Raw genomic sequence first — 27,659 nt, forward strand, 5'->3', positions numbered from 1 at the left:
CTAATTACATTTAACATGTAGTAAAAATGTATCAAATGTGTAGGTTACGCGTAGTTAGCATGTAGAAACATTAATTTGTTTGAAATTCAAATGGAAATTTTGCCCTTTTTTTAATATATAAAAAAATGCATGAAATATACCCAAATTAAATATACATTTAAAAATAATCAAATGAGGCCATCTACTGTTCTTCGATTTAATTAAAAATAAGGCTTCTTTTCTCCGGCGCAATACATTTTCAATATTATTTTATACGTTTATATACATTTCGCCACCGCGGAAATTGTAACGCTCTCAATGCACTGCCTGGAAGAACAAAATTAAGATACATATTAAGTATAATGCTTCCTACATTCCTTACTATTGCGCCGTCGTTAAAGTATTATTAGTTATATTTTCGTTTGAGCTGTTCTGGAGTGGAATCTCTTTCTCTGCAGTTCCAGACGAAGCACCAAGGTGTAGTTTTTCCTCCCAGTGGCTTGTAACGAATCCTAAACTATTCCCTTTTAAAAGAAACATCCCTTGTGCATCCGATATGTAAGCGATCAGCTTAAATGGAATCTAATCTCTTTTCCACACCAAAAAGAAATAATCCCAATTAATAAACGATGCCTAAGGGAAGTGCTCTTCATATCATTATGCGGTTTATCGTCGTGGAATTGAACAGTCAAAAAGTAAACATCCCTGTGGGGCTTTTACATTCACAATAGTTGTTTATTATTATAATAATTTGTTAATAGTTAGAGGGGTGTACGTTCTCAATAGAAATAGATGCTGCTGCAGGTGACGGCAGATTTATTTATTTCTTTACTTGTTATGTGTGTACGATGCTGGGATCTCGTGCTAAAAAAAACAATCAAGAAATGAAAACAATAAACAATATGTAAATCCTAGTTATGAACATGACTTTATGGCAGCTCCTCCTTTACTCTGTTGGGGTGCCATCGGGGATGCAACAAACAAAAGCTACTACCACAACAAAGGGTGAGGTGAGTAGTGTAGTGTCTATCATGTAGAATGGGAGCACTGTGAAATCGTTTCGACCGTTCGTTCTTTCGATATATGTATATAGCACTATATATATGGGGGGATACGTATACACGTGTGCATGCAATGCAGAGGATACAGATAAAAATACAAATTCAAAGATGCAATTACAATTTCCAAGGTACGCCACGCCACGACATAACATTTTCTTTAACTTTAGACTTTAAATTACATTTAGGCTTCGATTTTTTCGATTTTTGTGTACAAAAAATTTGGTTTCACGCTTGCATTAGCCGAGATTTAGGTTAAGGTTATGTGCTATATATATAGGTGTATAAGTATATCGTATCGTATATAAATAATTACAAAAAATGTCTTTACGATGCTTAAAAAAAAATACTTGCGCTCAATTTCAGACAAAAAAAAAACTTTACATCGCGGGGGAGTCGATCCTATCTCTACTACTGACGCCTCACAGTGCGCTCCCGTTCGCGTCCGCTCTCCTCGCGCTGAAGGCTGCCATGCCTTGGCGGTGAGGTGTTGCCGGTGGCACCTCCCGCTCCTGATCCACCATTTAGTACACGCGCCTTGCGCGATCGCTTAAACTTGGCCATGTCCTCGCCAAAGACATCGCCCGTGCGCAGGGCCGAGATAAGGTCATCGAACTCGCCCTTGTTGTCGCCGCCACCCTTGCCCGGGGAGTCGCCTCCATTCGTGGGGGATGAGGACTTTAGGCCGAGGTTGCGTGCAACACTGCTCATGAGGCCGGTCTTGTTCTTGCGATCGATGGTCCGCTTCTTGAGCTCGGCCTCCTGCTTGGCCCGCTTCTCCTCCTCCTCCTGCCGTCGGCGGAAGCTTTCGTTGTCGTGACGCGCCTCGGCAAAGGCTCCCAAGAACGAATCAAAGATGCCAAAAAACTCGTCCGGCTGCAACACGGATCCATCTTCACCGAACAGACGGACGGCACGATCGAAGCGCGTCTTCATGTCCTGGAACTTGTCCTCCAGCTCGGCAAAGCGCACCGATGCCTGGGCATGGAACTCCCGCATCACGGGCAGAAAGCGATCACCCTGCTGTGCGGGACCCGAACTCCGATGGAACTCAATCTCACGGGCCACATCCGCCAGCCCGGTGCGCAGCATCTGTATGTCCTTGTCCATCTCGCCCAGCGACACCTTCGAGGCACCGCGCACATGCGGTATATCATCCTCCAGCTTCAGCAGATCCTTGAACTTCTTTTCGATAACCTGCACGAGATAATGGAGCAGCGTTGTGCCCTTGGCGGCACTCGATTTGGTATCGGCCAGACGATTGAGCGACGCCAAACGGAAGCCAGAGGCATTACCGCGTGCCCCCCGATTCATGTAGTTGCCTAAAACGAAGGAGGAATTCGAATATCAGTACGTTGTGGCAATCATAGGAGATCCTACCCAATGCCAGGACTAGCTCCAATAACTTGCGCAGACGCCGAGAGCGTGCCACCTCGCGTGAGGCCTCCATCACGCTCTTGATGCGCGGCGTCAGATCGTTGACGGTCAGCATAAAGCGCTTCTTGTAGTGCAGACTCTTCAGCCGCTGCTCGTAGTGGGGTATCCTGTGGAAGGGAAGGCGTGAATAAATCGATATTGGCTGCATCTTAGAGTCCCAACAACGCACTTGGATATCTCATAGAGAAAACGATCGGCTCGTGCCAGCGATTCAATGTCCTCGCTGTGCTCGTCCAGCAAAGCCCGCTCTTCGGCAGAGGGCGTGAATTTCAACAGCTGCTCGACCATGTCCAATTGCAGCTGCTCATTGCAGTCCATGGAGAGGATGGCCCTATAGGAGTAGAAGATAAGTATAAGAGCAAGGATCTAGCAGCATTTAGGAGGGATTCTTCATACTTGGATATCTCCACATCGCTCATCTTCAGTTTGCTCAACAGAATCGTGCAGTTTTGGGCTCGGCGTCCATCGATCACTGAGAGAACCTTTTGTTTGTTCTTCTGTCCCGTGGGTCGCAGATCCTCGTATGAGCCATCATGTGCCTATCAGGGTTTAGAGCAGTATTAGAGTAGATGCAGCAGAAGTAGTAGAAGAAATAGACTCTTACTGGCACTCCATTCTTCTGGTAGGCCGAAAAGAGCTTGTCAATCGACTCCAGCTCCATGTTGTTGTACAGCTTGCTCTCGTCCAGTTCGCTCCAGACTGTGCCCTGAAGCTTGGCATCCGGCAGCTTGGACCAGTTGAAGCTCTTCAAGGGATTTGTGGGCTGTGGCACATTCTTTTTGGGCAGCTCCACCTTGGGGGCCACAGGAGCTGGAAGAAAAGATATGGTTTAGCCACCTCTGAAGGCTCCAGAGGATCTGTCGAACTCACTCATCGCTGGCGTCATGCTGGGCGGCGGTGGTGGGGCGCCCGGACATGGCGGCGGTGGGGGCGGCAGCATTGCTGGCGCCATTGGCGGTGCCGGCGGCGGTGGAATGGCATTCAGCATCGGCGGTGGCGGTGGTGGCGGCGAAACAGCACCGTTGCAACCTGTCAGGCCAGCCACCTTTTGGTCATCGGGTATGCTGCCTTCGGTCACGAGCCGCTCGAGACGCGCCCGCTCCTGCTGCTCGCTGTGCAGGCGATGTTGCAGATCCTCGGCCTTCATTTCGGCACTCTGGGCCCGCTGCACGGCCTGCGAGTGCTGGGCCGACTCCTTCTCGAGGCGTTCGCGCATGCGTGCCAGGCCCGTCTCCAGGTCCTCCTTCTCCTGCATTCGCAGATCGAGTTCCTGTTCCTTCTTGGCCAGACGCGACTGTACTTCAAAGTTCTCGCGCTCCAATTCATCCGCCCGCTTGCGCGCCTGCGTGAGCTGCTCTTCCTTCACCAGGAGACGCACCAGCTTGCCCACATCGATCTGCAGGGGGGCCACATCCGGGTCATGAACAGGGGACTCGCTGGCCAGCTTCAGCTGCTTGCCAGGATCCTCCAAGGGATCGGGTATAAGGTCGCTGCTGGGTCGCTGCTCCACTTGCAGCACAATCTGCTGGACCACGCGATCAATCAGCAGCCAATGTTCAGTGCAGTGGCCCGTATCTGTGTGGGGATCAATCAAGGATTAGTTGGAGGGATCTGCAGCTGCTTCTGGTTGTGGTTGGAGTCGTGGCACTTACAGGGTAGCAACAGCATATGCTGCAGCAGCGACAGCATGTGGGGATACGCTGGCGAATGGCTGAGCTTGCGGCGCAGCAGCTCAAACATGGACCCAGCGCTCTTCGTGTCCACATGCTCTTCGTTGAAGCGACGGGCAAACTCCTTCTCATCCTCCGCCCTCACCATCTCAAAGAAGTCCTGCAAAAGCGGGGTCAAACGGGTTAGTGAAAACTGCAGCTGGAGTACTGGAGCTCTTCCACAGGGAGGTCTCAGCACTCACCAAATGCCTGTCCAGCGTCTCATTCTCGTGCGTCCGCAGCTTGTCGATCACCGGCTGGATGCCCAGCATCAGAAATTCGTAGCGCAAATGGAGCCTGAACTCGAGATTCTCCTGCCCGGGGCCGTAGTTCAGGACAGCATTCACAAAAGACATCAGAGCGGTCTTCAGATTGACATTGTCCATATACGCATAGGTCGAACGGTCCAGGTCATTGACAATGCTCTGGAAGCGCGTGCGTTCTGTGGCAAACTCCTGGAAGTGCAGCATCGCCTGCAGCACCTTGCGATGTCCTCCCGGCACCAGGCACACGGCTCCCAGGATCTCCAGGGCCGCTATCTTCGTGCGTATGTTGTCCGCCGCCAGGGAGCGGGCAATCGTGTCTATGGCCGTGGGGTGGGCCAGCACATGGGCGCGTCCCATCGAGTTGTTCATCAGCGCCTTGATGCAGCCAATGAGACTCGTGTGCAACGAGCTGTTGGCCACACGTATGTCCAGCTGCAGCAGGAGATTGAGCAGCGCCGGCAGTCCGTCCAGCTCCACGAAGCGGAGCACAAAGCTGTGCGTGGAGGTGCGCAGCGCCGTCTTCAGGGCGTCCACGAGGGCCGCGTGGTTGTCCAGCCGATTGCTGGCCCCCTCATGGCTGGGCGAGTCCTCCGGCGAGAGGGAGACGTGCACCACCAGCTCCTTCAGCCGCTCGATATAGTGCTCGGCCGTCGGGGGCTGATGCCCGGCGAGCGCCGAGGGCCCATCGGGGCCATCTGTCGCGTCCAGCGGCTGCTTGCGGGAGCAGTAGATTTGCCATTTCTTCTGGGCTGGCAGACTGAGCATCGCCTCCTTGTTGGGCGCTGTCAGATCGAGCTCTTCGACCAGTTCCGCGAACTTGGTGTCCAGCTCATCCACCGACGGCATTGGCTGTGTGGGCGTGAGGGTCTGCAGGGTGAAGGCCCCCTCCACCACACAGATTTCGGGGGGTTCATCGTCCTGGAAAGAGCAAAACAGCAACAAAGCACGTATTAGAATTGATTGTATTACAGAGCGGGACAGAGAGAGGCGTTCAAGCGGAGCCCCCAGACAGACAGACAGCCGCGTAATTGGTGCATGTCCAATTAGAAGTCTCCGTTTGTTGCAACAAACAACACAACCTTGCAACCGGACACCGAAGTCGAAGCCATGGGGCAAAGGAAGCGGCGGCTCTGGCCCTGTGCCTCTCGCCCCCCTCTCTGTGACTCATCGGCTGAAGGGGCAGTCCATCTGGTTCTGCTTCTGTTCTCTTCTTCTGGAATGGTATTTCAAAGAACCATACCTCCTGACTCATAATCGGGGCATAATTATTATTGGAATTCGAGAATCAGAACAGAATCAAGGATTGGAACTATCTGCATAAATCTGAGCGATATGTTCAAAGAGTAATGCTGGATGGGATCCCAGCAATAAATTGCTGTGAAGGAGAAAGTCTTGCAGGCAGAGGCCTGTCAACAAAAGAAAGAGCGAATATTGTATTGCCTTAGAGCCTTAGAGGTAGACCAAGAATTCTGCAATGAAACCAACATTTCTTGCTTGTAATTCGGAGGGCGAAAAGCCAGCACAGCAATTCGGATTTTGATGTATGATGCATTCGGCATCCTATTATTAGAATAACTTTGGTCTAGGGTCAAGGGGAGTTCTTTAAAAGATTGCCAAGCAGGGAGTTTCTTCTCTTGAGAGAACTGTTGAAAGAACTATGATTGCACGAAGAACTTGGCCATCGATCGGGCCCAGTCATTGCCCATCAACTCCATATTTTAAAGGGTTTAAAGTTCTGTTTAAAGGCATGCATTTCCATCTTTCCGGGTCGTACGCATTATGCAGCAGCTCTCATCGGTCTATCGCCGGGAACTATTTAGGGTGCTACTCCCGTATGCAGTGAGAGAATCACTGATAGAAGAGAGATAGAATCCCTGACATGGGGTAAGTCATAATGCAGCAGCGCCCCTCGGTCTATTGAAACTGCATGACTGCCCGGAGGGGATGGTTCTTTTGGGTTCTGTTGCGGTAGAGGCTCTGGAGTGTCTCTGTGGGGTCAAGTGTTTCTAAAGTGCTGCTCGAAATACTCGCTCGAAATACCCATTCCCATGTGAAGTATTCCCGACTCTGGGGCTCTCCAATCGAGTCGAGGGGATGGGGGCATCAAGGCATATCTCGTACTCGAATTCGTTCTTACATTATCGCTTTCGCTTTGACTGTGGCTCTGTTTCTGCTTCTGTGGTTCTCTCTTATGCAACCTGCAATTTGCTGACTCGTGAGTTTCCCAGAGCGAGAGCGGGAGCGAGAGAGACCACAAGAGGGGAGACCCGCGTTGGACTCCGATTTCAATTGGCAAATTGATTCGTGTAGCATTTCGCACGTGACTTTTTGCGGAGTTTAGCAACAAATTCGATTCGATTGCACACGCCCTATCTAGGGGGCCTGTGGCACTCGCTGCACACTCACCTTGAAGCACCCGCACCAGGGTCTCCTGCCCCTGAAGACGGGCATCTTTCGCTTCTGCTGTTGTCTGTAGTGTTTCTGGAGTGGCGTTTCGTTGCCGTTGGCGCTGCCGTAAAAGGAAGACGACTTTTTGTATCCTAGAGTGCTGCTGCTGCCGCTCTGGCTGTCGAGGTCCTGCTGCTGCTGCTGATGCTGCGAGTGCTGCGAGTGCTGCTGCTTGAAGCCGAAGGGTAGGGATCCAAAGGTGTATCCTAGTATATTATTCGTGTAGAATGAACCACTGCCCAGACCGCTGCCCAATCCTGCTTCGTTGTTGTTCCCTTCGTGCGCATGATCGTTGCGTGACTGAGCATCCAGTGGGTGGCACGATTGCCTTTTAGTGGCACTGCCACTGCCAGTGCCACTGCTGCTGTGGCTGCTGCTGCACTGATTCCAATACCGATAGAGACTGTGGAAACAGTTGTAGTCGCTGAGTAATCCCTTCCAGTGCTCGAAGTCGAAGCGTTCTTGGAAATTTCCCGATGAGGTGTCGCTGCTGCCGTGCGGGCTGCTGTGGCTGCTGTGGCTGCTGTTGCTGCCGCCTCCTCCCAGGGGCAGTGTGGCTGTGCTACCCCCCTCTGGACTGACGCCCTGCCGACTGTAGCTGAGGTCGCCGCAGCTGTTTAAGCTCGTGATGGACACCAAACTGCTGTTGTGGTTCGTCTTCAGAATGGTGGGAGGCTGACTCTCGTATGAGCTGTTGTTGCTGCTGCTGTTGTTGCCGGTGTCGCCTGTTATCGTTATCTTTGTCACGCCCGCAGAGGTGCCTCCAGCTGCTGTTGCCGCATTAATTGTAATACAGTTGCCACTTAGACTAGCTGCTGCTCCTCCCTGCACCTGCTTCTTCTCTAGAGTACTCTCTGGCGTTGGCTGCTGCAGTATCTCCGTGCTGTTGGCACTGTGCGTGTCCGGCTCATTTATGCACACAACCGAAGGACACGACTGTAGCGTCTGCAAGGAAGAGAGAGAGAGAACAAAAAGGGTATTAGTATTCGATTCGATAGCCACAGAAGTCTTCCACCGTCTCTGCGGGGGTGGACAGCCGCAGAAACAAAACAAAAATCCATTCATCCGACTGTTGCAACTGTCATAACTGTCCCCCCCCCGCCCGCTTCGGCTGAGAGATCTATGTATGTTGCAACTGCCACAGAAATATTCACGTGGGAGAGGAGCCAGCTGCAGCTCTCTTTCTGTCTTTCTGTCTCTCTGTGTGTTATGCAAATGGTGCATTACAATTGGATTGCCATGCCACATACTCCACAAATACATGTGTACATACGTGTGTGCAACACCCTGCCTCATAAGCCCCATAATCCGCATACTCTTCTATTGGAAACACTTAAAACGTAATCAAAGCAGCCCCACTTTAATGATGGCTTATTAATTTACTTTCATTGCCTGCCTGCCTGCCTGCCTGCCTACCTGCCTGCCGCATGTTGCCACATGCCTTTAGAGAATGGCTCCACTCTTGGGGCTCGTGGAAATTGCTTTGTCTATCAATGGATTCAATGGTTGATTGAGTAATCTGTATTTCTATTTTTCTTTTAGCAGCTCGCTCTCCTGGCGTTTTTCTTGTGCTCTTCTGATGGTCTTTCAAAGAACCTTGTGCTTTGGTCGGATATGAACATAGAATCAATATCTTTTGGAGACTTGATTGTGTTGCATCAAGAAACCATCGCTGTATCCTTTCGCTTATGGGAAAATGCGATAAATTCGATGAAAGTGGACCAGTGGTAGCCCTGGCGGAATCAGTGGAGCGTTGGTTCATTCCCCACTGAAGTGTTTTGCTGCCTCCAGTGGCTGCCACACACTCCCCACAGCGCCGGCGCGGCGTCTCGGCAGCTGTCGTCGTTGCTGTCGTCACAAATCAGGTCAATGCTTCAGCTACAGCTTCATGTCACAGCAGACAGCCCCATGTCTGAGTCTGACTCTGAGTCTGAGTGTCTGTACAGCTGTCTCTCTGGCTGTACCCCGATCGCCGGCCAATATTCAAGTCCGGGCTGTGTCTCTTCGTCACCATCTCCATCTGCCTCTGAGTCCGAGTCTGATCTGCCTCTGAATCCGGCTCTGATATGTTGCCCCACGCTCTCTGCGGCTTCAAGCCACGCGTGGGTCCAAATTAGATGCGATTTGAATCGATTTGCTGTTGAAATATGTCCCATGAATGAGCCCAAAGCCCAGAATAGAGACCCAAATAAAGAGTGCACAGATCTTTGCGGTTAACAATAAGTGGAATTAATTTTAAGAATATGTAAATGTGAACATAAACGCAACGTATCCATTCGGCTCCGATGTTTGTGCTGAAGATCTCGTACTTCGTCCAGGTGTTAATGCGTCCATCAGCGTCTATCAGCGTCCATCAGCGTCCACCAGAAGAACACGAACATATTAAACTTGAATCTGCACCAGTTGGCGCAGCTGTGCCACATTCCCACGAGGAAGCGCAGCATGGGAAGCCGTTCGAATGAGTGGCAGAAGGCAAAGGGAGGCTGCAAGGCGTTCTGGCAGTCACCCAGGCGGCGCACACTCACACGATAGCAACCAATGCGGGTGCCGTCCAGCTCGAGGGCGGCCGCGAATCCCATTCGATCGGTGTAGTGCAGGAGCACGCCCATGTTGGTGTGGCGCACGCTCAGTATGGTCCCAGCGTCAGTGAAGCAGCGCAGTACCTCGGCGAGGGCCTGGCGGGGAAAGCCGAGCACCGCCACCCAATTGACGCCCGTCGTGACGGGGCCAACCCAAGCGGCAGACCTCTCCCGTTGCTTCGGTTTCTTCTTGGCCTGCGACTTGGGTGGAGGGAGCTTTCTCTTCCATGCTGTCACAGGAGCAGCCCTGCTGTCGCCAAGCTGCTGCGGCTTCTCTTCTTTGACCTTCCGCGAAGCCTTCGAAGCTCTGCGATTCGTCGATCTGCTGCTGTCGATCCGTCGATTGCTGGACATCCTTGAAACTGATTTGGTTTCTTTCCTCACAAAATTGTTCTACTCTGAACGAAACTGAACGAAATGGGCAAGGGATTAATGGTGTGGGGCAGTGCTGCAGTTTAGCAATTTAGTTGCTAGATCTGGCAACTTTTCCTCAAAATTAGCAACTTTTTTTTCTTAAATGCTATTAGCCACAAATCTAGGTATTTTCAGTTTTTATTTAGCAATTCCAGAAACTTTATTATAAAACTGGCAATTTTTATATAGTTTTCTTCAGGGTTTTTGCATTTTGTCAACAACTGCACAAATTACGATTAATAGTGGTTCACAAAGATATCGGAACTTGTATCTAACTCAGTGCTTCGATTATATGAACAACTTGATAGTGTTTGTTAACTCTTTTAATTTTAGTGTTTTATTATTATTATTGTTATTAGCCTACATTATTAAAAATGTACTCGCAATTCCCACGAAATGGACAACTTTCAAACCGACATCGGAAACTCAGCTTTTAGTCTTCTGTTGGACGAGTCTACTATATTTTATAAATTTAAAATTTTAGTGGTTTGGTTTTTTGGGTTTTTTATTGTTGCAATTTTCACAAAATTTGTATCAATTTTGAGCAGTTTTTCTTGCCAAATCTAGCAATTTTTGCTTAGAAGATTCTGGCAGCACTGGTGTGGTGTATGATTCGACTCGATTATGCTCTCGCTGTGCCCGGGACGCGTCCCACCTTCGTTCTGATAGAAAACACAAGAGAGACAGCAGCAAAAGAACAGCTCTATTGTCTTGCTTGAGCGACAAGGGAGAGCCAGCGCCGCTCGCGGGCTGTGCATGCGCTTACTGATAAGAATTTTACATACATACATATGTACATACATCCTCAGCGTTCATCAAAGCAAAGCCCAAACAACACCAATTCCATTTCAGCCTTCGTTCTGCGAACGGGCGCGCGCGCTTCTGTTACGCCTATTCTCTTTTGGGCTATCCTTCGTCTCTGCCAGCCGCCCGCGGCCCGCTGCTCTGCCGTTCGGCTGCTCGGCTGCTCGGCTCGTCGGAGTCCAGCAACAAATACAACGTAGATCGGGACTCGAGACTCGAGAGAACTACAGTCGAACTGCTCTATGACGAACTTTTATGCAACGAAGTATAATATTTAATGAATTTATTTCCAGAACCCTGCAATTCTATATTCTGCAAAAATTAATTCGATGCTACGGATTTACCGTCTAACGAATACCCCTTGAAATTCGCTATATGGAAGTTCGACTGTACAAAGCTTGGTCATGTCTCAGCCCATTTCTGCTCGACGCGATGGTGTTGCTATCCGTGTGATATCTCAGGAGAGAGGCGTCCAGCAAGACGGACTAGACTATCGATGCTGACTAAGAATATAAATACATACATACATACATACGTCGGAGATGTAGCATTAGGATATAATAAAAATGAAGAAAGAACAAAAACTTCGTAGCAGAGTGCTCTGTTGTGCCTTCAGTTCGCATTTTGTTGAGAGCGAGAGAGAGTCGTGTCAGCCGAGTGTAGCGCGGTGCTTTGGTATTCGAGAGAGCGAGATAGAAAAGGCATTGCGGAAGGAGAGCATTTGAATGGGGCAATGCTGTGTCGGGTAATGCTCGACCTGAGAGAAGAATTGAAGAGAGAGAGAGAGAGAGACTGCAAAGCGACTCACTTCGCTCGAGGCTTAAAAAAAAAAAATCCAGGCAGAAGAGCCCCCTGTCTCTCTGCCTCTGACATATGCTTTATGGGGTCGAAAACGCTTCCTTGTGGGTGTTACATCTGCATCCACTTTTACCACAAATCTAAAATCACCCACCCACACACTCCTTGATAACGGGGTAGAGCTGGACAGAGCTGGAGTGGCCCAACACACGGGTAACTTCCTGATCAGTGCTTCCCTTCCCCTGCGTTGCAAAGTCCTGCTCAATGATGACTCCCATAAGGACATGCGCCATTCAAGTCCGGAGATGTGCATCTTAGGGCGATGACAGGTGCCCCTTGGTTTGCTCGAAAGAGATCTCCACATCCCCAAAATTGGGCATCAAATTAACCATCATGAGAACCATCACGATGTAACGATAGGTTGTCTAATCGTCCAAACGAAGCAGCTAGAGGGTTAGAGCCCCCTCAAATCTCACGTGGACACAAACGAATACATCCGTCCAGTACTCAGAGTAGAAATAATGACTAGTAAACTCTTAGATATGTACTTATTTTTATGCAGTAAGCCGATGTAAATATCAAAAATATTAGATCACAGTTTAATTAAAAGTGATTTATAATATTTGAATTTGTATATTTTCGGGCTTAGCTTTGCTTGAGATTTTCACAGATTTTCGCATTTCCAAAATCTTGGAATCTCTCACACCTGTCTTTCTGGGTCTCGTGTATCCATGTATCCGTATCCGTATCGGTATCCGTGACTGTGACTGTGACACGCCCACCACTCCACAGCCAGACAGCCACTGCAGCACTTCCGGGGGTGCCACCCACCCATCCGCCCATCCATCCATTTATTCATCTATTCCAGCCATCCATCGCGTAATAACTTTATAGGAAAACGAATTGGTAGCCGGAAAGTGGAAAAGTGTGCTCTGGAAATGTGAGGAAGGGAGATTGGTGTGTGCACTGCGGAGTGTGTACACTTTGGAATACCCTTATGGATATCTTTTGCGCAGCATTCCTTAGATATCCATCTTCATAGCAATCCATTTATATACCTTTTTCCTCAAAGATACTTTTACTCTCGAGAAGAAGCTCCGAATAAGGAAAACAAATACCTTCCCCAACAAGTGCTTCTACTGTGGAAAGGATTCTTATCAATACCACTTCCACGGTGTATGGAAGGTGTTCTTCCATTTCAAGGAACTGTCTGAACCGTCGAAGAATCCCTTAGCCAAAGATACGTATCCCAGCTAGAGGACAACTCTTCCTCTAGGGTACTCTTACTTTTAAAGAAAGACTTTCGAATAACATTCCCATTCCCCTGGGCATGCCATGCCCCTGCTCGAAGATGCTTCTACTGAGATTAAAAGTCTTCCTCAAAGATACATGTTCTTGCTCTAAGAAGAAGCCTTTCCATAGATTTGATTTGATTTGAAGGAGTGTTTGAACTGCAGAATCCTTCGTCCAATGTAGATAGACTTTCCTCTGATCTAAGAAGACCCGTTTTGTACACCATTCAGGAGGCCATGAGCCGGAAACCCTTTCTCAAGGGTGATTTACTTCCAGAAGAAACCTTCTCTTCTCTAAGGCCATGAACTCTAGGGCATAGGGTATCCAGCGGTGGGTCCCATGGAATAGCGGCTGCCCTTTAGTCAGCGAGGGAGTCAGAGAGGGCGAGCGGAAAATCAAATGGCGCAATGTCTGCTGCATCCAAAATGAAAAGCGAAAATGTACAAAAACTAGTTTTTCCGCATGCCTAGGAAAATAAAGAAAACATGTCGAAAGGCAGCGGCAGCCACATGCCACAAGAGCCACCGCACAGCTGTGTGGCAGTATCCAGCAGCCAGCAGCCAGAAAGAAGAAACTTTTCCTTTTAATTTTTTTTATTTATTTTTTTTTTTGGGTCTAAGCGCATCTTTACCTAGTTTTTCAGAGGCTGCTGGTTAATTATCGGTGCACACACACGCGCACACAGGGGACAGGTGGTGGCAGGTGGCATGTGGCAAGCATCAGGCATCAATCATACGCAACGTTGCACCAGCGCTTTCCTCGTCAGGCAGCCAAAATGCATTTTCCAAGAGCCATCCCAATCACATCACAATCTCACACGGCCCAAAAATAGTCATTACGGGCCCCAACCAAAAGAAAACTAATGGCCACAAAGCGGGGGGCAAGAAGAGGGGCAAGGCAAGGCATTTGTGGCATTTGCACGATAATTGTCAAGCATTTTTTTCCTTCTTTTCTTTTTAGCGTATTTTGTCTTTTGCTGGGCGGCTCTTTTCAGTTCAGTTTGAGGCAGTTTCCTCATATATGTATCTGATAGATGCGAGTAGGAGATGACAGCATACCAAAGATAACCGACAGATACTCCCACATCTGCGAGTGTCATTTATGGGGAGAAGGATCATTTATGACAGAAGATCCCATGGATCTCTCGCGATCTGTTTGTATTTGCCACATCTGGTAGATACGCCGAACAGCGGTAGACTCCACAGATACTCCCACAACTGCGAGCTACATGAAAGGATCGATTTCTATTCCACAGGTACAACGACCCCAACCACTGAAGATTCGGAAACGGGAAGCGGGAATTCTATATATGTATTTCGAACAATAAGATACATTTCCAAAAGGAAATTTGTGAGAAATGACACGATATAGATTCACATATCGGGAAGATTAAAATTTTAGAATACGAGGGACAATTAAATGGGGCAATTAAAAGGAAAATTATCAAAATTAGAATCTGGACATCTGATGGATGTAAAGGCAACAATCGGTGCAAGTCCGTTCTATCGCCGCATTCACTGGCTCTCTGTATCTGTACGATATAAAGATATACATATTTCGGATTTTGGCTACTATGGATGCGTTTGGGTTCGCTTTCCTCCTCCTCGCACCCCTGCCACTCAAAGAGAGTGAGAGAGAGGGGGGGTGAGAGAAGCGTAAAATGCGGAACTAACGCCAGATGGGGCTTGGGGGCTAACAAAGTATATCTAATTGCAGTGCAATCCCCAATCGCCTGCCCCCACTCGAGAGACAATAAAAATACAAAATGGATCCATGGATATATATGCACTTTCAGCGACAGTTAGCCGCAGATACACAGATACAGATACAGATACAATTTACGGAGAGCAGAGCAGTCGAGACAATAAATATGTTTTTGTTCATATTTCAGTTATTTTTTTGTGGTTTTCCATACTCTTTGCCAGAGAGTCCCTTCGCATCGTAGCATATATCTGCCTCTGCATCACTGGAAGGAAAGGGTATCAGATTCTACGGTGTCCCCCCGTTTCAACCAATAAAAACGAACGACGTGGCAGTGGCGGGGCCTCCACAATTGCCGCTGGACCGTGGTGAAGGTGTTGTAAGGTGTTGGTTACATGCAACAACCACATTAGCACCACCATCGAGCACCGCCACAACGAGAGCCCCACAGCCACAAGGCAAAAAGCACAGACATTGGGGGGACTGAGTCGAACAACAACAAAACACCACAACAAACACAGCAACAAAGCTACAGAAACAGCAACAAAGCAACAAGTAAATGTGTAATCGAGTAATCAGGCGGGCATGCGGGTGCTGAAATGATTGTATTGTCCGAGAATGTTGCAAAAAAAACGTACAAAAACAATACAAGCTTTCTTTTACCTGCCACGCTCCACCCTCCTGCAGCCCACGCCACATGCCGCAAGCCCCCTGGATCTGTATTCCTACGCTCCTACGCGAAGAAGGGCACTCTCCTTCAGCGCCTCATGCAACCAGTGCTTGTACGGATCACCATCACTTAAGCTGGACCTGTACCTGACGCTGTTCTTCTACGGGGAGAAGCCCACTCTTCTCCAGGTAGATCAAGGCCTTTTACGAGATGCTGCATGCCCTTCACGCATCCAAATCGAAAGAGTCCCTTAGATTGCAAGCACCTGATTCCATGGGACCTTCGATGGGTGGTCTCATTCCTGTACTCTTCTTACTCTCCTTCATGGATTCCATTCCATATTACTTTTACGGATACGTTTACAATTGGTGGCCAGAGATTCCCCTTGGATATTTATTTTGGTTCGGGGGCTTTATAGAGATTATATTCCTCTTGCCTCCTCCTCAGCAGCTGGAGACCCACCTTTTCCCGCAGAGAGGCAGCTTCCCGTTCTGCCGTTTCAAGTGGATCTCCAGGAGCACGGAGCTTCAAGGATCGCCCCGATCCCGATGAATATTCTTTTTTTGTTTCTTTAAGATCCTTCTTGGGACGGCTTATCCTGTTCTTGTGTTGGCTTTTTGTTTATGCGGATTTTCCCTCAAGGAGGGTTTCCATGAGTTTTCCATGGGTTGCACTATTCCACATCGCAAAAACAGTGAAATCCTATCCAAAGAGTCTATGTCTATCCGAACATTCTGTATCGCATTGCATTTTGTGTGCAGTTTTTGGGGTTTTTGGGGCACGAGATGTCGTGTCGGATTGTTGTCTTGTGGTGTTTGGATTTTTGTGGTCTCTGGGGACTTTCCTTCAGCCGTTCTAACATTTCAGATCTTAACTAATTTGGCCCCAACACTGCACTGCACTGCACTGCACTGCACTGCACTGCACCCTCCACAGAATCCACAATCTTTTTGGAGCGGCGGCGACTCTGTGCTCCGTCCTCCCTGCTCCCTGCTCTGTGGCTGCTGCAATCTGAGACTCATTTACATTTTTCGGCCAGATTTTTGTTTCTGTTTCTGTTTTCCGCTTGGTCTTTGGTCTGTTTCTAGTTTGATATTTTTAGTTTATCTAACTTTTGATATTTTCAGCCAGCAAATAGGCGTCAACTCCTGCCACACAGCCGCACAGCCCCACACAGCCACACAGCCATTTGGATCTCTCTGAGAATTTATGGGCAAAAGTGCAACCAAAGTGGGTGCAGCCGTGTGGCAGCCACCATTTTAAATGAGTGCTCGAAAGGAAAATCCCAACTAAATGTCAGTTTCCCGCATTGGGACGGGAGGGGGGGACATATGCAAAAGTGCAAGTGTTTTCATCTCCTGCTGTGGGCATCAAAACTTTCACTCAATAAAGTTGTTTCGCGGCTGTGTTGTTGTCTTTTGGAGGCATGCCTCTGGATCCGCTAATGCTGCTGGCCCATTGTCTGGCCAAAGCACTGGCCCGGCCCTGCCCTGCCCTGCCATGCCCTTTCCTCATGTCTCATGTCATCTTGTGGTCATCTTTCATCCGTTCATCCGCTTATCCGTTCATTGTCCATGGTTTTTGCTCTTTTGTTGTTGCTGCTGGATAATCATCTGCCACCATCCCATCCAGTCGTCTTGTCGAACCGAAACGAACAAGTTGTTTTTGGCGAATTGGCAAAGTGCTTTTTAATTGTGATTACAACAATCGCCGCAACAACAAATGATGAGGGTCTGTTGTCTCTCAACGCCCGCCCAAAAAAACATGGAAAGTCCCAGTGTGGATTACAGATAATGCAGATACGACGTACATATGTATATGATTCCCCGACTTATGATCGATCAGGAAGTGTGTGCAAGAGTCCGTCAGATTGATTGACAATCTAATAATATGTATATGTAATACGTATCTGATGGATCTTCAGTTTTGCACATGACTATGTGATTCATACCAGAAAAATACGCAAAACATTTAATTTGAAGCATTTAATTCGCTTAAGGGTAAGAGATGCGCAGTAGCGGCCGAGGGGAGCTGCTGTACGACGTTCGAAACGTGCCACCGATCCTGCCCTTCCAGAACCATTTGAATTTTCTCTCAAAATTCATTTTCGAGTGGTATTTTTTTTCTTGGGTTGGAAACTGGAGACTGGGGGATCGGCAGCAATATTCGACGACTGACATTTAAAGTTTAGGAGGCCACCAAAATGTATGCTCGAGGGACGGGCACCGCGATGAGGCGAGGCGCCAGGCACCAGGCACCAGGCACCAGGCACCAGGCACACCAGCAGACAGCAGAACCGACACAAATAGTCATGGAGGTATTCGAATAATTATAGATCTAATAATGGGCCTAATTGGCCAACTGTTTTGACTCAAACAATTAGCAGATGGATGATCGACTGAACGACTCAGCTTCAGCCTTCAGCCAAAACGGAAGAACTTTGAAATGAAAAGGCTTCGAGACAAGATACTTTTACCCTCCAATGAGATAGCTGTGGCAATAGCTGTGGGCTGAGGTTTCGAGTACAGCAATTAATTATGCCATTTTCTAGCACATATTTGCCATGTGCGTGGAATCGTATGTTTGTTTCCCCCCTTCTCTGACTGCATAATGAACGACCCACGACGACAACCAGCAGCAGACGCAGACGAAGCAGCAGCGACTGGCAGTCGAAGTAGAAGTTCTGTAAACCCCCCCGTACTTTGGTATAGATCTATAGCATAACTTTATTTATGGGCAAGTTCGGTCGTGAAGCACAGATACTACACCCCCGAGTGATCCACATCGGGTACCCGGTGGCGGGGAGGAAACCAGTTTAGTCGATTAAGATCGCGATTCCCAACTAAATCGAAATGGGAGTCTCTGGTGTGGTCGGGAGTATCTCCAAGATACAGCACCCAGAGCTAAATCTTTTTCGATTCCCTCGTAGAGGAGGGTATTACGACTAAGGTCAGGTGATTGTGACTAGGAAGGAATAGGGAAGTTATACTAGAAAAAAACACAGAAAATACTAGAAAACTACAATCAATAGCTAAAAACCTGTAATTAATTCTAGAAAAATACCGGAAAATACTAGATAAAATCATTCCAGAAAATACAGAAAAATTAATAATGGAACAAATAAAACACTTGAAAAAATACCATAAAATACTTCTAAAAAATTATAGATTATATCAAAAATGTCTCGAATACCAGAAAGTGCCAAGTAAAGAAAGTCTATAAATAATGCAATTAAAATATAAATATTAGAAGAAAAATCAATAAATAATAGTGAAAAACTACTAAAAATACAAAGAAAAAAAATGTATACTTCAAATCACCCGGTCCGTAGTCATTCCATGAGAGATTTATTAACTTAAGTTATCTGATTTCTATGAAAATATATATGTGCATATATGTATAGTATCTGTATCTTATCCGTTGTTCGATTGTACCGTAGTCGTGGGAGTATTGAAGGGTATAGAAAACTTCGGTAAGTTCACCTTTTGTGAATTGTTTTTCTTCTTTTTCTCGCTCTTTGTTTCACATTTTCATCATGACATTTATTCCGCATTCTTGTAACTTGATTTAGGCTTGGTGTTGCACAGCTACTAAACATTGTTGCTGTGCCTGTGGCTGTTGATGTTGCTGTTGTTGTTGCTGTTTGCTGCTGTTGCTGGTGTCGCTGGGGGTTCAGGTCCAGGCAGGCCCCCGGACTGTGACACCGGGACAAGTGCGGAATCGTGCAGAGTTCTCTCACCTCTCCACTCCACTCTGCTCCACTCTTTTCTCCTCAGAGGAGAGGCTGGCGCAAGCGAGAGAGCCGCCTGCCGTAGTTGGCTATGGAATGGAATGCCGCGGGGGAACTCGCACTTAATCCACAGCAGAGCGCGACAAAGGGGAGGAGAGCGAGGACTTCGGGGGAGGAGATTGAGAGATTACAATTTCAAATTGAGCCCGAGATCGCGAGATATTTTTGAATGGAGATATTAACTCGGAAGGCTACTTGATTGTTGGGAGAGATGCATTCTCATCTTTGTATCTTCTCCCTTTTTCAGTACAAATAGCCTGCAGAAAAAGGAAGAGTTTGGGGAGGAAAGTTAGGGTTTCTGTGAGTTCGAAGCATTTGATACCCTTTTAGACTCCCTTTCTCAAGCCTTGAATAAACTCGCTCGAAAAGACGGCAGAAAACCTTTTGAGATTTATCCACCTTGAAAGAAATTGAATATTATACGATAGCACACCTCACCTTTGTCCTACAGAATAAAGGGTATTCGTATAGCCTAAAGACAGAGAGTCCCGTTGCATTATTCTCTGTGCTTCACACAGTGGGTGTCCCTGCATTTCTTGAGGCGAGAGATTCTTCAGCCTTCCATTGCGAAAGTAATAAGCAAGGCTCTTTTTTTTTGCAAAAGGAACAACCAAACTTTGGATAAATAACATTATTAACAGCAATAAAAAATATTATCTAAACAAAAGCGCCGTGTCTTTATCTCTAGAGCGAGGAAAGTTACAGATTTTGCAAACGAACACGCATAAAAATACCCATCGTGTGTCGTCTCAGCCGAATTTGAGGCTCATTAATGCTGTTGAGCGAGAGAGAACGAAAGAGCTGATAGAACAACAGAGGAGTGTGTGCATTGCGTGTGCGAGAGAGCAAAGCTCCTAAACGAAGTGAAGAGATCAAGAGATAAGGCAATTGCGACTTTTCGGCGCACTGGTGTTTTTGTTGCCTGAGAGAGCGACGTAAAGAAGGATGGAAGACAGCGCTGAGAGAGGAATGGAAGAATGAAGCAATTGCTAGAGCGAGGGCGAGGGCGAGGGCGAGCATGCATTGCGTGTGAGTGAGATGAAGAGATCAAGAGATAAGACAATTACGACTTAGCGTCGGGCGCAGGCCAGGCAAAAAGCAAAAACAAAATGCAAGAACACGAAAAATACGTGTACCGTTTGATCTTTATGCATTGAAAAATAATGGTACCCTGTCTGCCGGTGGAAGGGTATACCCGCGCAACAACAATCCCAACATGCGACGGCGACGGCGACGGCGACAACAATTGTTGTGCAATTTATCTTTATTTAATTGAACTTTTACTTTCATCGGTTATTGCTTTTTTTTTTGCTTTTGTTTTTGTTTCTCTGCTTTGCTGCTCGGCGAACGAGCGCGTTTCATATTCATTGCAAATAATTTTTCAGAGTCAAAAATCAGCAACAAAAATAAAGGAGTAATAAAACTGGAGAGTGTGTGTGTGTGTGTGGGAGATACGAGTGTATCTGCATCTGCACCGATATATCTGTATGCTAATCCGGCAAATCAATTGATGTGCGCCGCGAGCACTTTACACAAAAAAAATGCGATATAAATTATTAATTCGAAAACAATGTACGGCCGAAAAATCAAGCAAAAAGCAAACCGAAAAGCAACAAGCTAACTGGCAAAACGATACAGAAAACGACAGAAAACGACAGACAAAAGCCGGCAGCCGAAAAAGAAAAGTTCAAGAAAATCGAATCCCCCAAATCCACCGACAGATAAAGATACAAACAAGAAACCAGAAACCAGTTTCTTTTATTCATTTTTTTTTGCCACAAAGAGCTTTTTCTTTGGCAATTTAATTTGCCTAAATGATGCGGGGGGATATCTATGACAGGGAGGGGGACAGAGAGAGAGAGAGAGAGAGAGAGGCAAAGGTAATTGATGCCTGCATTTCGCAGATACTTTTGGAAACCACCTCATAATGGGAGCCGCAGATCAGATCCGCCAGATGAGATCATTGCCAGCAGCAGTCGGAACTGCGGAACTGCGGAATTGGACGGCAGAATGTCCAAGGAATGGTGCATGGAATATGGTTGGGTTTTCTATTAGAGCTTGTATTACCAGAGATACTAGACAAGAACAGAAGAAATGTTTATACAAAATAAAAATAAAAATACTAGGAAATACTAGACAAAAATAACAGACAATATACTATAGTAGAAAGACCATAAATACAAAAAACCCTCTTATGAAAATAGCGGTAAAATATATGTATGTAAATAAAAAAGAAAAAAAAAGAATAATCCATAAAATCAATCCATCTGTTTTCCATTCCCGAAAGATTTACCAGATAAATGTTCTTTGGTGGAATATCCATGGAGCATGGACATGGAATATGGCATTATTTTTTGGAGCTATTGCCAGAAATTGGTCGTCTATCAACCCCTTTGCCGTGCTAAGCCCCAACTTGTTATGGCTAAGCCACAGTGGGAGAGATAGAGAGAGTCGGAAAGGCGGGAAACCTATTTCCCGCTCGTTGCGCTCAGAAATCCCCCTCAAATATGGGTCACTGGGGATCACTGGACTCATCAACGAGTGCGCTCTCTGTGGAGGTCAGGGAAGAGCATTGCAGTGCATTACGGATGACTGATGACCTCCACGAATGGCAGCCGAATGGAAGTCCAAAGATGAATGCGTTTCATTAGGCTTCACTTGTCTGTGGATCGATCGAAACACGTGCCGTGCCGTGCCGTGCCGTGCCGTGCCGTCCACAGGTCCGGGCTCCCAACCATCCAATCATTCGGTGATCTTTCATTTCTCTCTCTGTCTGTCTGTTTGCATCGATCGCTCCATCGCGGCTTCAAGGGGTCGATGCCGTAGAAAGCAAAAGTTAAAGCCCGAAAGCCCGAAAGTAAGGCCCAAGTATCTTGACCCTCATTAATTCATTCAAGTAAGCCGCAGCCGCAGCAGCCGCCGCAACGTTCGCGAAAAAAAAGGAAAAACTTGAAATTTACAAATTTCGGTCTCGGTTTCAGTTTCGATTTCAGTTTTTGGTGTTTCAGATTGGAAGATGGGAAGACGTGGAAGCTGGAGAGAAGATTATCGGATGTTTAATGTTTTTTTACGGGCCACCTGCAATTAACATATGAAATTTATTTAAATTCAATTTTTATTTAACATTTCTCTGGGATCTGGCTTGGACTTCTTGGCGAATGTGTTTTCACTTTCGTTTGGGGCATCCGAAAATCAAAAACAAAAAATTCCACCAGGCAGTGTGGAGCATCCGGCCACCTTTTGCGGCCAGAGCAGAGCCAACCTGTTTGGGCCATCGGCTCCCTGACTGACTGCCCGCTTACCCGTGATTATTGTGATTATTGGTGGTCTCCGAGAGACCACGAGAGATGGGGAGAGAGAGAGAGGGAGAGACGAGACCCAGTCGAGACACCAACAGAGAAGAGACACAAATTGAAAACCGAAAAAACCGAAAGTGAAAATATGTTTATCGGCTGTGGCTGTGGCTGTGGCTGCGGCTGCGGCTGTGGCAGTGTCTGTGGCGGCGGAAAAAAGAAAAAAGAAGGAAAACAAAGCAGAAGATCGCATAGATCGTGAGGAGTCCCCCCAGCCCCTGTCCCCTCCGCACCGCTCCATCGACGATCGCTCAATGCCGTAAATTAAGTTGGCAATTTCTCGTTTCTGTTTGTCGGTGAAATCTGTGGCTCGGACAAAAGAAAACTCCTGCCGGTGGAAAGCGGTTTCCCTGCGGAATGAATGAATGGGGCATGGGGTCAGTGGTTGAGTGGCAAGAGTGAGTGCTGCCATCGAAAGGGGGTTGCTGATTGACCTCGACCCTCCCGCAGAAGGACAACTGGGGAGGGGCCTGCCCGGGGAATCGGAGTTCCAATCTCTAACTATTTCTATTCCTAGTTTACCTTTCGTCTGCGCGGTTGAAGTGGCTTTTGTTGCTCCATGCTGGATCCACACGCACAATCCACGGTCAGATCCCCTGGAGAACTGTAACCACAACTGGGACGACAGCACGTCTGTGTCCCCACGAAATTTGGGCCGAATCTTATCTCCAAGGCAGTGCCAAAAAATACGATCCCCATTTATTTGCTTTCCTCTGACACTGACAATGATATGGCGATCGTGAGAGATATAAAGATACATTCTAAAGATACTGAAAGATAAAGAGGGAGAGAAAAGAACCCGGCAGCACCAGCAGATACGAAAATGTATCTTCTGGATGTGGCCTAGCACTTTCACTGCCACAAACTACACATATGTATCTTACATCTCCATTTGGTTAGGTCTAGAGATGGGAGATGTATCTGTTGGAAATGTATCTATAAGGAAATGATTCCATAGAAATGTATTTATTTTGTATCCAATAGATATAGGATATATCTCTTGGTAATATGTATAAAGTAACTATTCAAATTATTTATTTAACATTTCTCTATTGAAAATGTATCTTTTAATAATTTGTTGATTGGATGGAAATATATCTATTAGAAATGTATCTATTGAAAATATATCTATAAGAAATGTAGTTCATTATTAGAAATCTATCTATTGGAAATGTATTTAATGGAAACGTATCTATTTCTATGGAAGTTTATCTATTGGAAATCTATCTAAATCTTTCTGTCGAAATGTCTGCAGATGTAGCTTTGCAGATCTCTCGAGGGTCAACATCTGGTGGGTGGCCCATCTGGTCCATGTCCGGCATAAATTTCAATCTCTATCTCTTGCACGCTTTTCGCTCTTTTCGGCGTAGGTGGCCGCAAATGTATCGCATTACATGCACAAGATACTTTTGTATCTTTTTGGCTGTAGTTTTTTCGCGGATTAAGTAAGGCTCCAGTCAGAGCCGGAGTCTCTCTCCAGCGTCGTCGCGGAGCTGGGATTGGGATTGGAATTGGAATTGGAGGAGACTTCACATGCAAATCAAAAATACAGGAAATTATTACAACTTTTTACAAGCACCTCTCCCCCCACTCACGCCGTACACCGGCTCCCCTTCGGTTCGAGTCATTTTTTTGGTCATGTGCCTGGGTTTCGCTTTGCTTTTTTCGATTCATTAGCATTACATGGCTTCCGTATTTGGTTATGGCCTGACTCCCCGATGGAGCGCGGGCTCCAAAAACCATACCACAGATACATAGATAGATTATTTATGTATGTTTTGCATAGGGTTCGAACCGTTCGTCGAAAAGTGGAAAATGGGTCAGAGATTCCGCATAAAAGGAATGCTCGCCCCACCATCGTTTACAGCTATTTCAGCGTTTCAGGTTCAAAGTCTGCTTTGGGGATCGCAGATACATATACTCTAGCAGGGAAGTGCCTGCTGCTCTCTTTGATGTGGTTTTCGGGGCTGCCTTGGCGGTTATCCGATCTCCAGTTACATTTAACGTGTGGATTACGATCGAAATGGCGCATCACAGAGTCGCCGTAGCCCCGGTTTGGCGTCTGTTAGGTGCGAAATTCTTGTGCAAATGCGATAATTTGTCCATCAATCAGTTGCTTGGTGGCACACATTCCAGATGCCGGTCGCTGTTGAAAAGCTGAAAAGCTGAAAAGCCATCCAAAATGCTCTTGAGAATCAAGTCTGTGTGTCTGCCAATGTCAGGCCTAGAATCCGCCAACGGCTTACGTCATAAATAAAGTGGAGCCAATCGCCGGAGGAGCATAAAAACCAGACACCAGACCCCTCCACAGACCCACAGACGGAGGCCACCAGCGATCGGCGGATGGCGGATGGCGAGCGGCGGACGGCGAGCGGCGAACCAGTTCCACATTAAAAAAAAACTGCACTTTGAGATCAAGTTTGCAGCAGGAGAGGCTGCAACTGCAACTGCCACTGCAACTGTGTGGCTGCTGCGGCAGATGCCTTATGCAACCTGTGGCACATATGCAAAGTGCTGCCGCCCGGAGAGAGTCGGCTTAGCCCCCAAATTCTAGTACAGATTGCGGTAGTTGACGTCACAGCGGGGCGGCTCGCTTGGAGGCCAACGGCAGTTGCCGTTAGGTGCCATTGAGGAGCAGTCCGCTCCTGGTGCTCCACTCGCTCTGTGCTGGGTTGTCGTTTGAAGGTTGCTTTGGCTTTGCCCAGAGTGCAATTCCATGTTGGAGCCGCCCCTTGAGGGACGCGGCAGGCCCGCAGAATGTCAGCAAAGCCAGGAAGTGATTGCTGGACAAAGCGAAGCTGGAGCAGGTGGAGCAGGTGGAGCGTGGGCCTCGAGAAGGGGGGCCCACAAGTACACACATATGTAGACAGACAAACAGAGGGACAAGTTATAGGAAAAGGTGATCTAGCATATTATGACATTTCGCCTCCGTCGAGAAAAAGCGAGCAGCAAAAGGTGTGTTGTTTCAGTGTTTCAGGTTTGCAATCACAAGTGATTTATTCGATAAGTACTCATCCGATCTTTCTTTGCGGCAATTACACGATGTAATGGGATTACATCAATGCAATGATTATAAATGTGTGACATTTAATCGAATTATGTCGATAATAATTCATCAAATGAATGGAATCAGTGGAAACGTTTAGGTCGATGGCTTCGGTGGTTAGCAGTATCAAGAGTTATCGCAAAGAATCGATAACATTCGAAAAATGTTTGCATTTGATCGATACAGTTATGGATGGCAGGTTGTTCCCAAAGATTCTTATTCCCAAAATGTATCGATAACAATCGATGAATGTGAAATAGATGCATAATCATTTAATGCTGATTGTTGTTTGGCCGATACGCAGATTCGATCGGTTGATCGATACAAGTTTATCAAAACAATCGATAATTATTAAATCGAAAACCAACATTTAATCGAATTATTGATATTTGGTTTGCCAAAAATGATTATCGATCTGTCGATAGTAGTTGGTGGTCAGTCGAGAAATGGCCAATCGATAAATCATTTCATTAGAAAGCGTATTGCATCAAAAGTTGCAAATTGCAATCCCCTTGCCTCACACAGAAAGGGGCAATCACGACTCGTTAACGGAACGCACAGACACACGAGTGGAAAGGGGAGTGGGGCAAGGAGGTGCAGGGTGGTGCAGGGTGGTGCAGGGTGGCGGGTGGCAGCAATTACTCAACTATCTATTGGCGATGCACTAGCCAAACCCAAGCACCTCCTCACACCACAGCCCCACTTTTACCGCCTCATCAGCATTTCTACAATCGAAAGAAAAAAACCAAAAATCAAAAAAAATTATTACTAATTAATTATTGTTGCACAAATGCTCGACGCTTTGCTGCACTCCAAGCCGCTCCCCGCCACTGTCCGCTCTACTCCTCTGCCTCTGCAGCAAATGTGCTGCATGGAGAGCGGGCGGGCGGGCGGACGGATGGGCTCTGAGCAGGCACTTGTTTGTTATGCGGTGCGCGGCATTTCGTCAGCCCCGTCGTTCAATTGGGGGGCCACTCATAGGGGCACACACTCAATCAAGGGAGGGAGAGCAGGCGAGAGGATGGAGGATGGAGAGCATTGGGCACTTAATTTCGTTTGAGCCGCATTTCACTTTCCATTTCTCCACAATCAAAATGCGTCGAGTACTTGCCGCCTGAAAGACTGGGGATACCGCGACGCGGTGATTGGAAGGCGCAAAAATTTCAATTTCATTTTATTTATGAGCAGGCAGGCGACACTTTTGAATGCAAATGACGGCTAAATTGTGCTGGCCAAGCCAGAGACCGCTCTCTTTCTCGCTTTCATGTACACACCATTGTGGACCCTGTCCAACTGTTTTTCGTTGGCGAAATGCAGCCTTAAATATGACAGAAGCCAAGGGATAGCCACCCATCATTGAGTGAAAGAATACCTTCCTCGCAAGCCTCTTCCAACCTCAGGGAAAACCCCTCACAAATAGAGTTTTCCTGATTTTAAGTCGCTAAAAATTCGAATTTAGTTTTAATGGAGTTTTAGCCCCGATTCTAATGGGAGCAAAAAGGTGTTAACCTTAACTCAAAACAGCGGTGGGCACGCACTTGCACCCAACTGAATTTTTGTTGAGCGAAGAGTTCCAAAGAAAAGCCCGAAAGTGCAAAGACAAAATACACTCGAGTTTCGCCGATATTGCTCCCAATTTGGATCATGATAATAGTTGTGGTGTATCTAAAGGTACTCCTGCTTTCAATTTCCTATGTATGTATATAAAAATCTATAAAAAGTTAAAGAACGTTTAGAATCTAGAGAAGAATCTTCCGTGCCGAACAGCATAGATAATGAAAACTGGAGATACAATTCTTCTGAATCCTGAATCTAAGGATCTAATTCTGAGGATATTTCGGTATAAATTAAAAACTATTTTATTATTATTATATTATATTCTAATCTAAGAATATTAAGAGAACATAATTTCCATTCAATTGATAACACAAGAAGAAGAACTTTAGAAGATACATAGATACTATTGCCATCTGCCATCTGCCATATATTCTATCAAAAATAAATTAGAATTTCAAAAAGAGATAAATTGAAGTCAGGCGATAAGATCTGAAGATCTTATGGTTCCCATGGCGGAAAACCCTATTCCATTTTGGAAATTGGAAACTCCATTCCGAGGCCGCGCCGTGTATAATCCCATGAAGTAGATCGCGAGACCCAGAGACCGAGATCTCTTTTTTGCGGCCACCACTCACCGTGTTGATCTTCTCCATGAAGACGCTCATTTGGTTTTTGGCAGACATTCTGCTTAAGAATTCTTCCGGTCTCCCCTTCGAAGAAGTGTCAGACTCAGGCACTGCCTGTCGGCAAAGGCACA

The 27,659-nt window shown here is 46.9% G+C and overlaps 1 protein-coding gene across 1 annotated transcript; it reads right to left on the reverse strand.

Annotated features, from left to right (window-relative positions):
* Positions 1 to 693: 693 nt before the first annotated feature.
* LOC6596696 (disheveled-associated activator of morphogenesis 1) lies at positions 694 to 27,600 on the reverse strand. Its single transcript, XM_026990012.1, has 10 exons — positions 27,538 to 27,600; positions 6,856 to 7,842; positions 4,387 to 5,367; positions 4,127 to 4,304; positions 3,345 to 4,049; positions 3,079 to 3,284; positions 2,871 to 3,013; positions 2,644 to 2,805; positions 2,418 to 2,581; positions 694 to 2,359 (listed from the first exon to the last, which is right to left on the reverse strand). The coding sequence occupies exons 1-10, from the start codon at positions 27,583 to 27,585 to the stop codon at positions 1,449 to 1,451; spliced, it is 4,485 nt and encodes a 1,494-aa protein (XP_026845813.1). The 5' UTR covers positions 27,586 to 27,600; the 3' UTR covers positions 694 to 1,448.
* Between the last annotated feature and the right edge of the window lie 59 nt (positions 27,601 to 27,659).

The sequence above is a fragment of the Drosophila persimilis genome, unplaced genomic scaffold, assembly GCF_003286085.1.
Source record: "Drosophila persimilis strain 14011-0111.01,24,50 unplaced genomic scaffold, DperRS2 tig00000520-arrow-pilon, whole genome shotgun sequence".
NCBI lineage: Eukaryota > Metazoa > Arthropoda > Insecta > Diptera > Drosophilidae > Drosophila > Drosophila persimilis.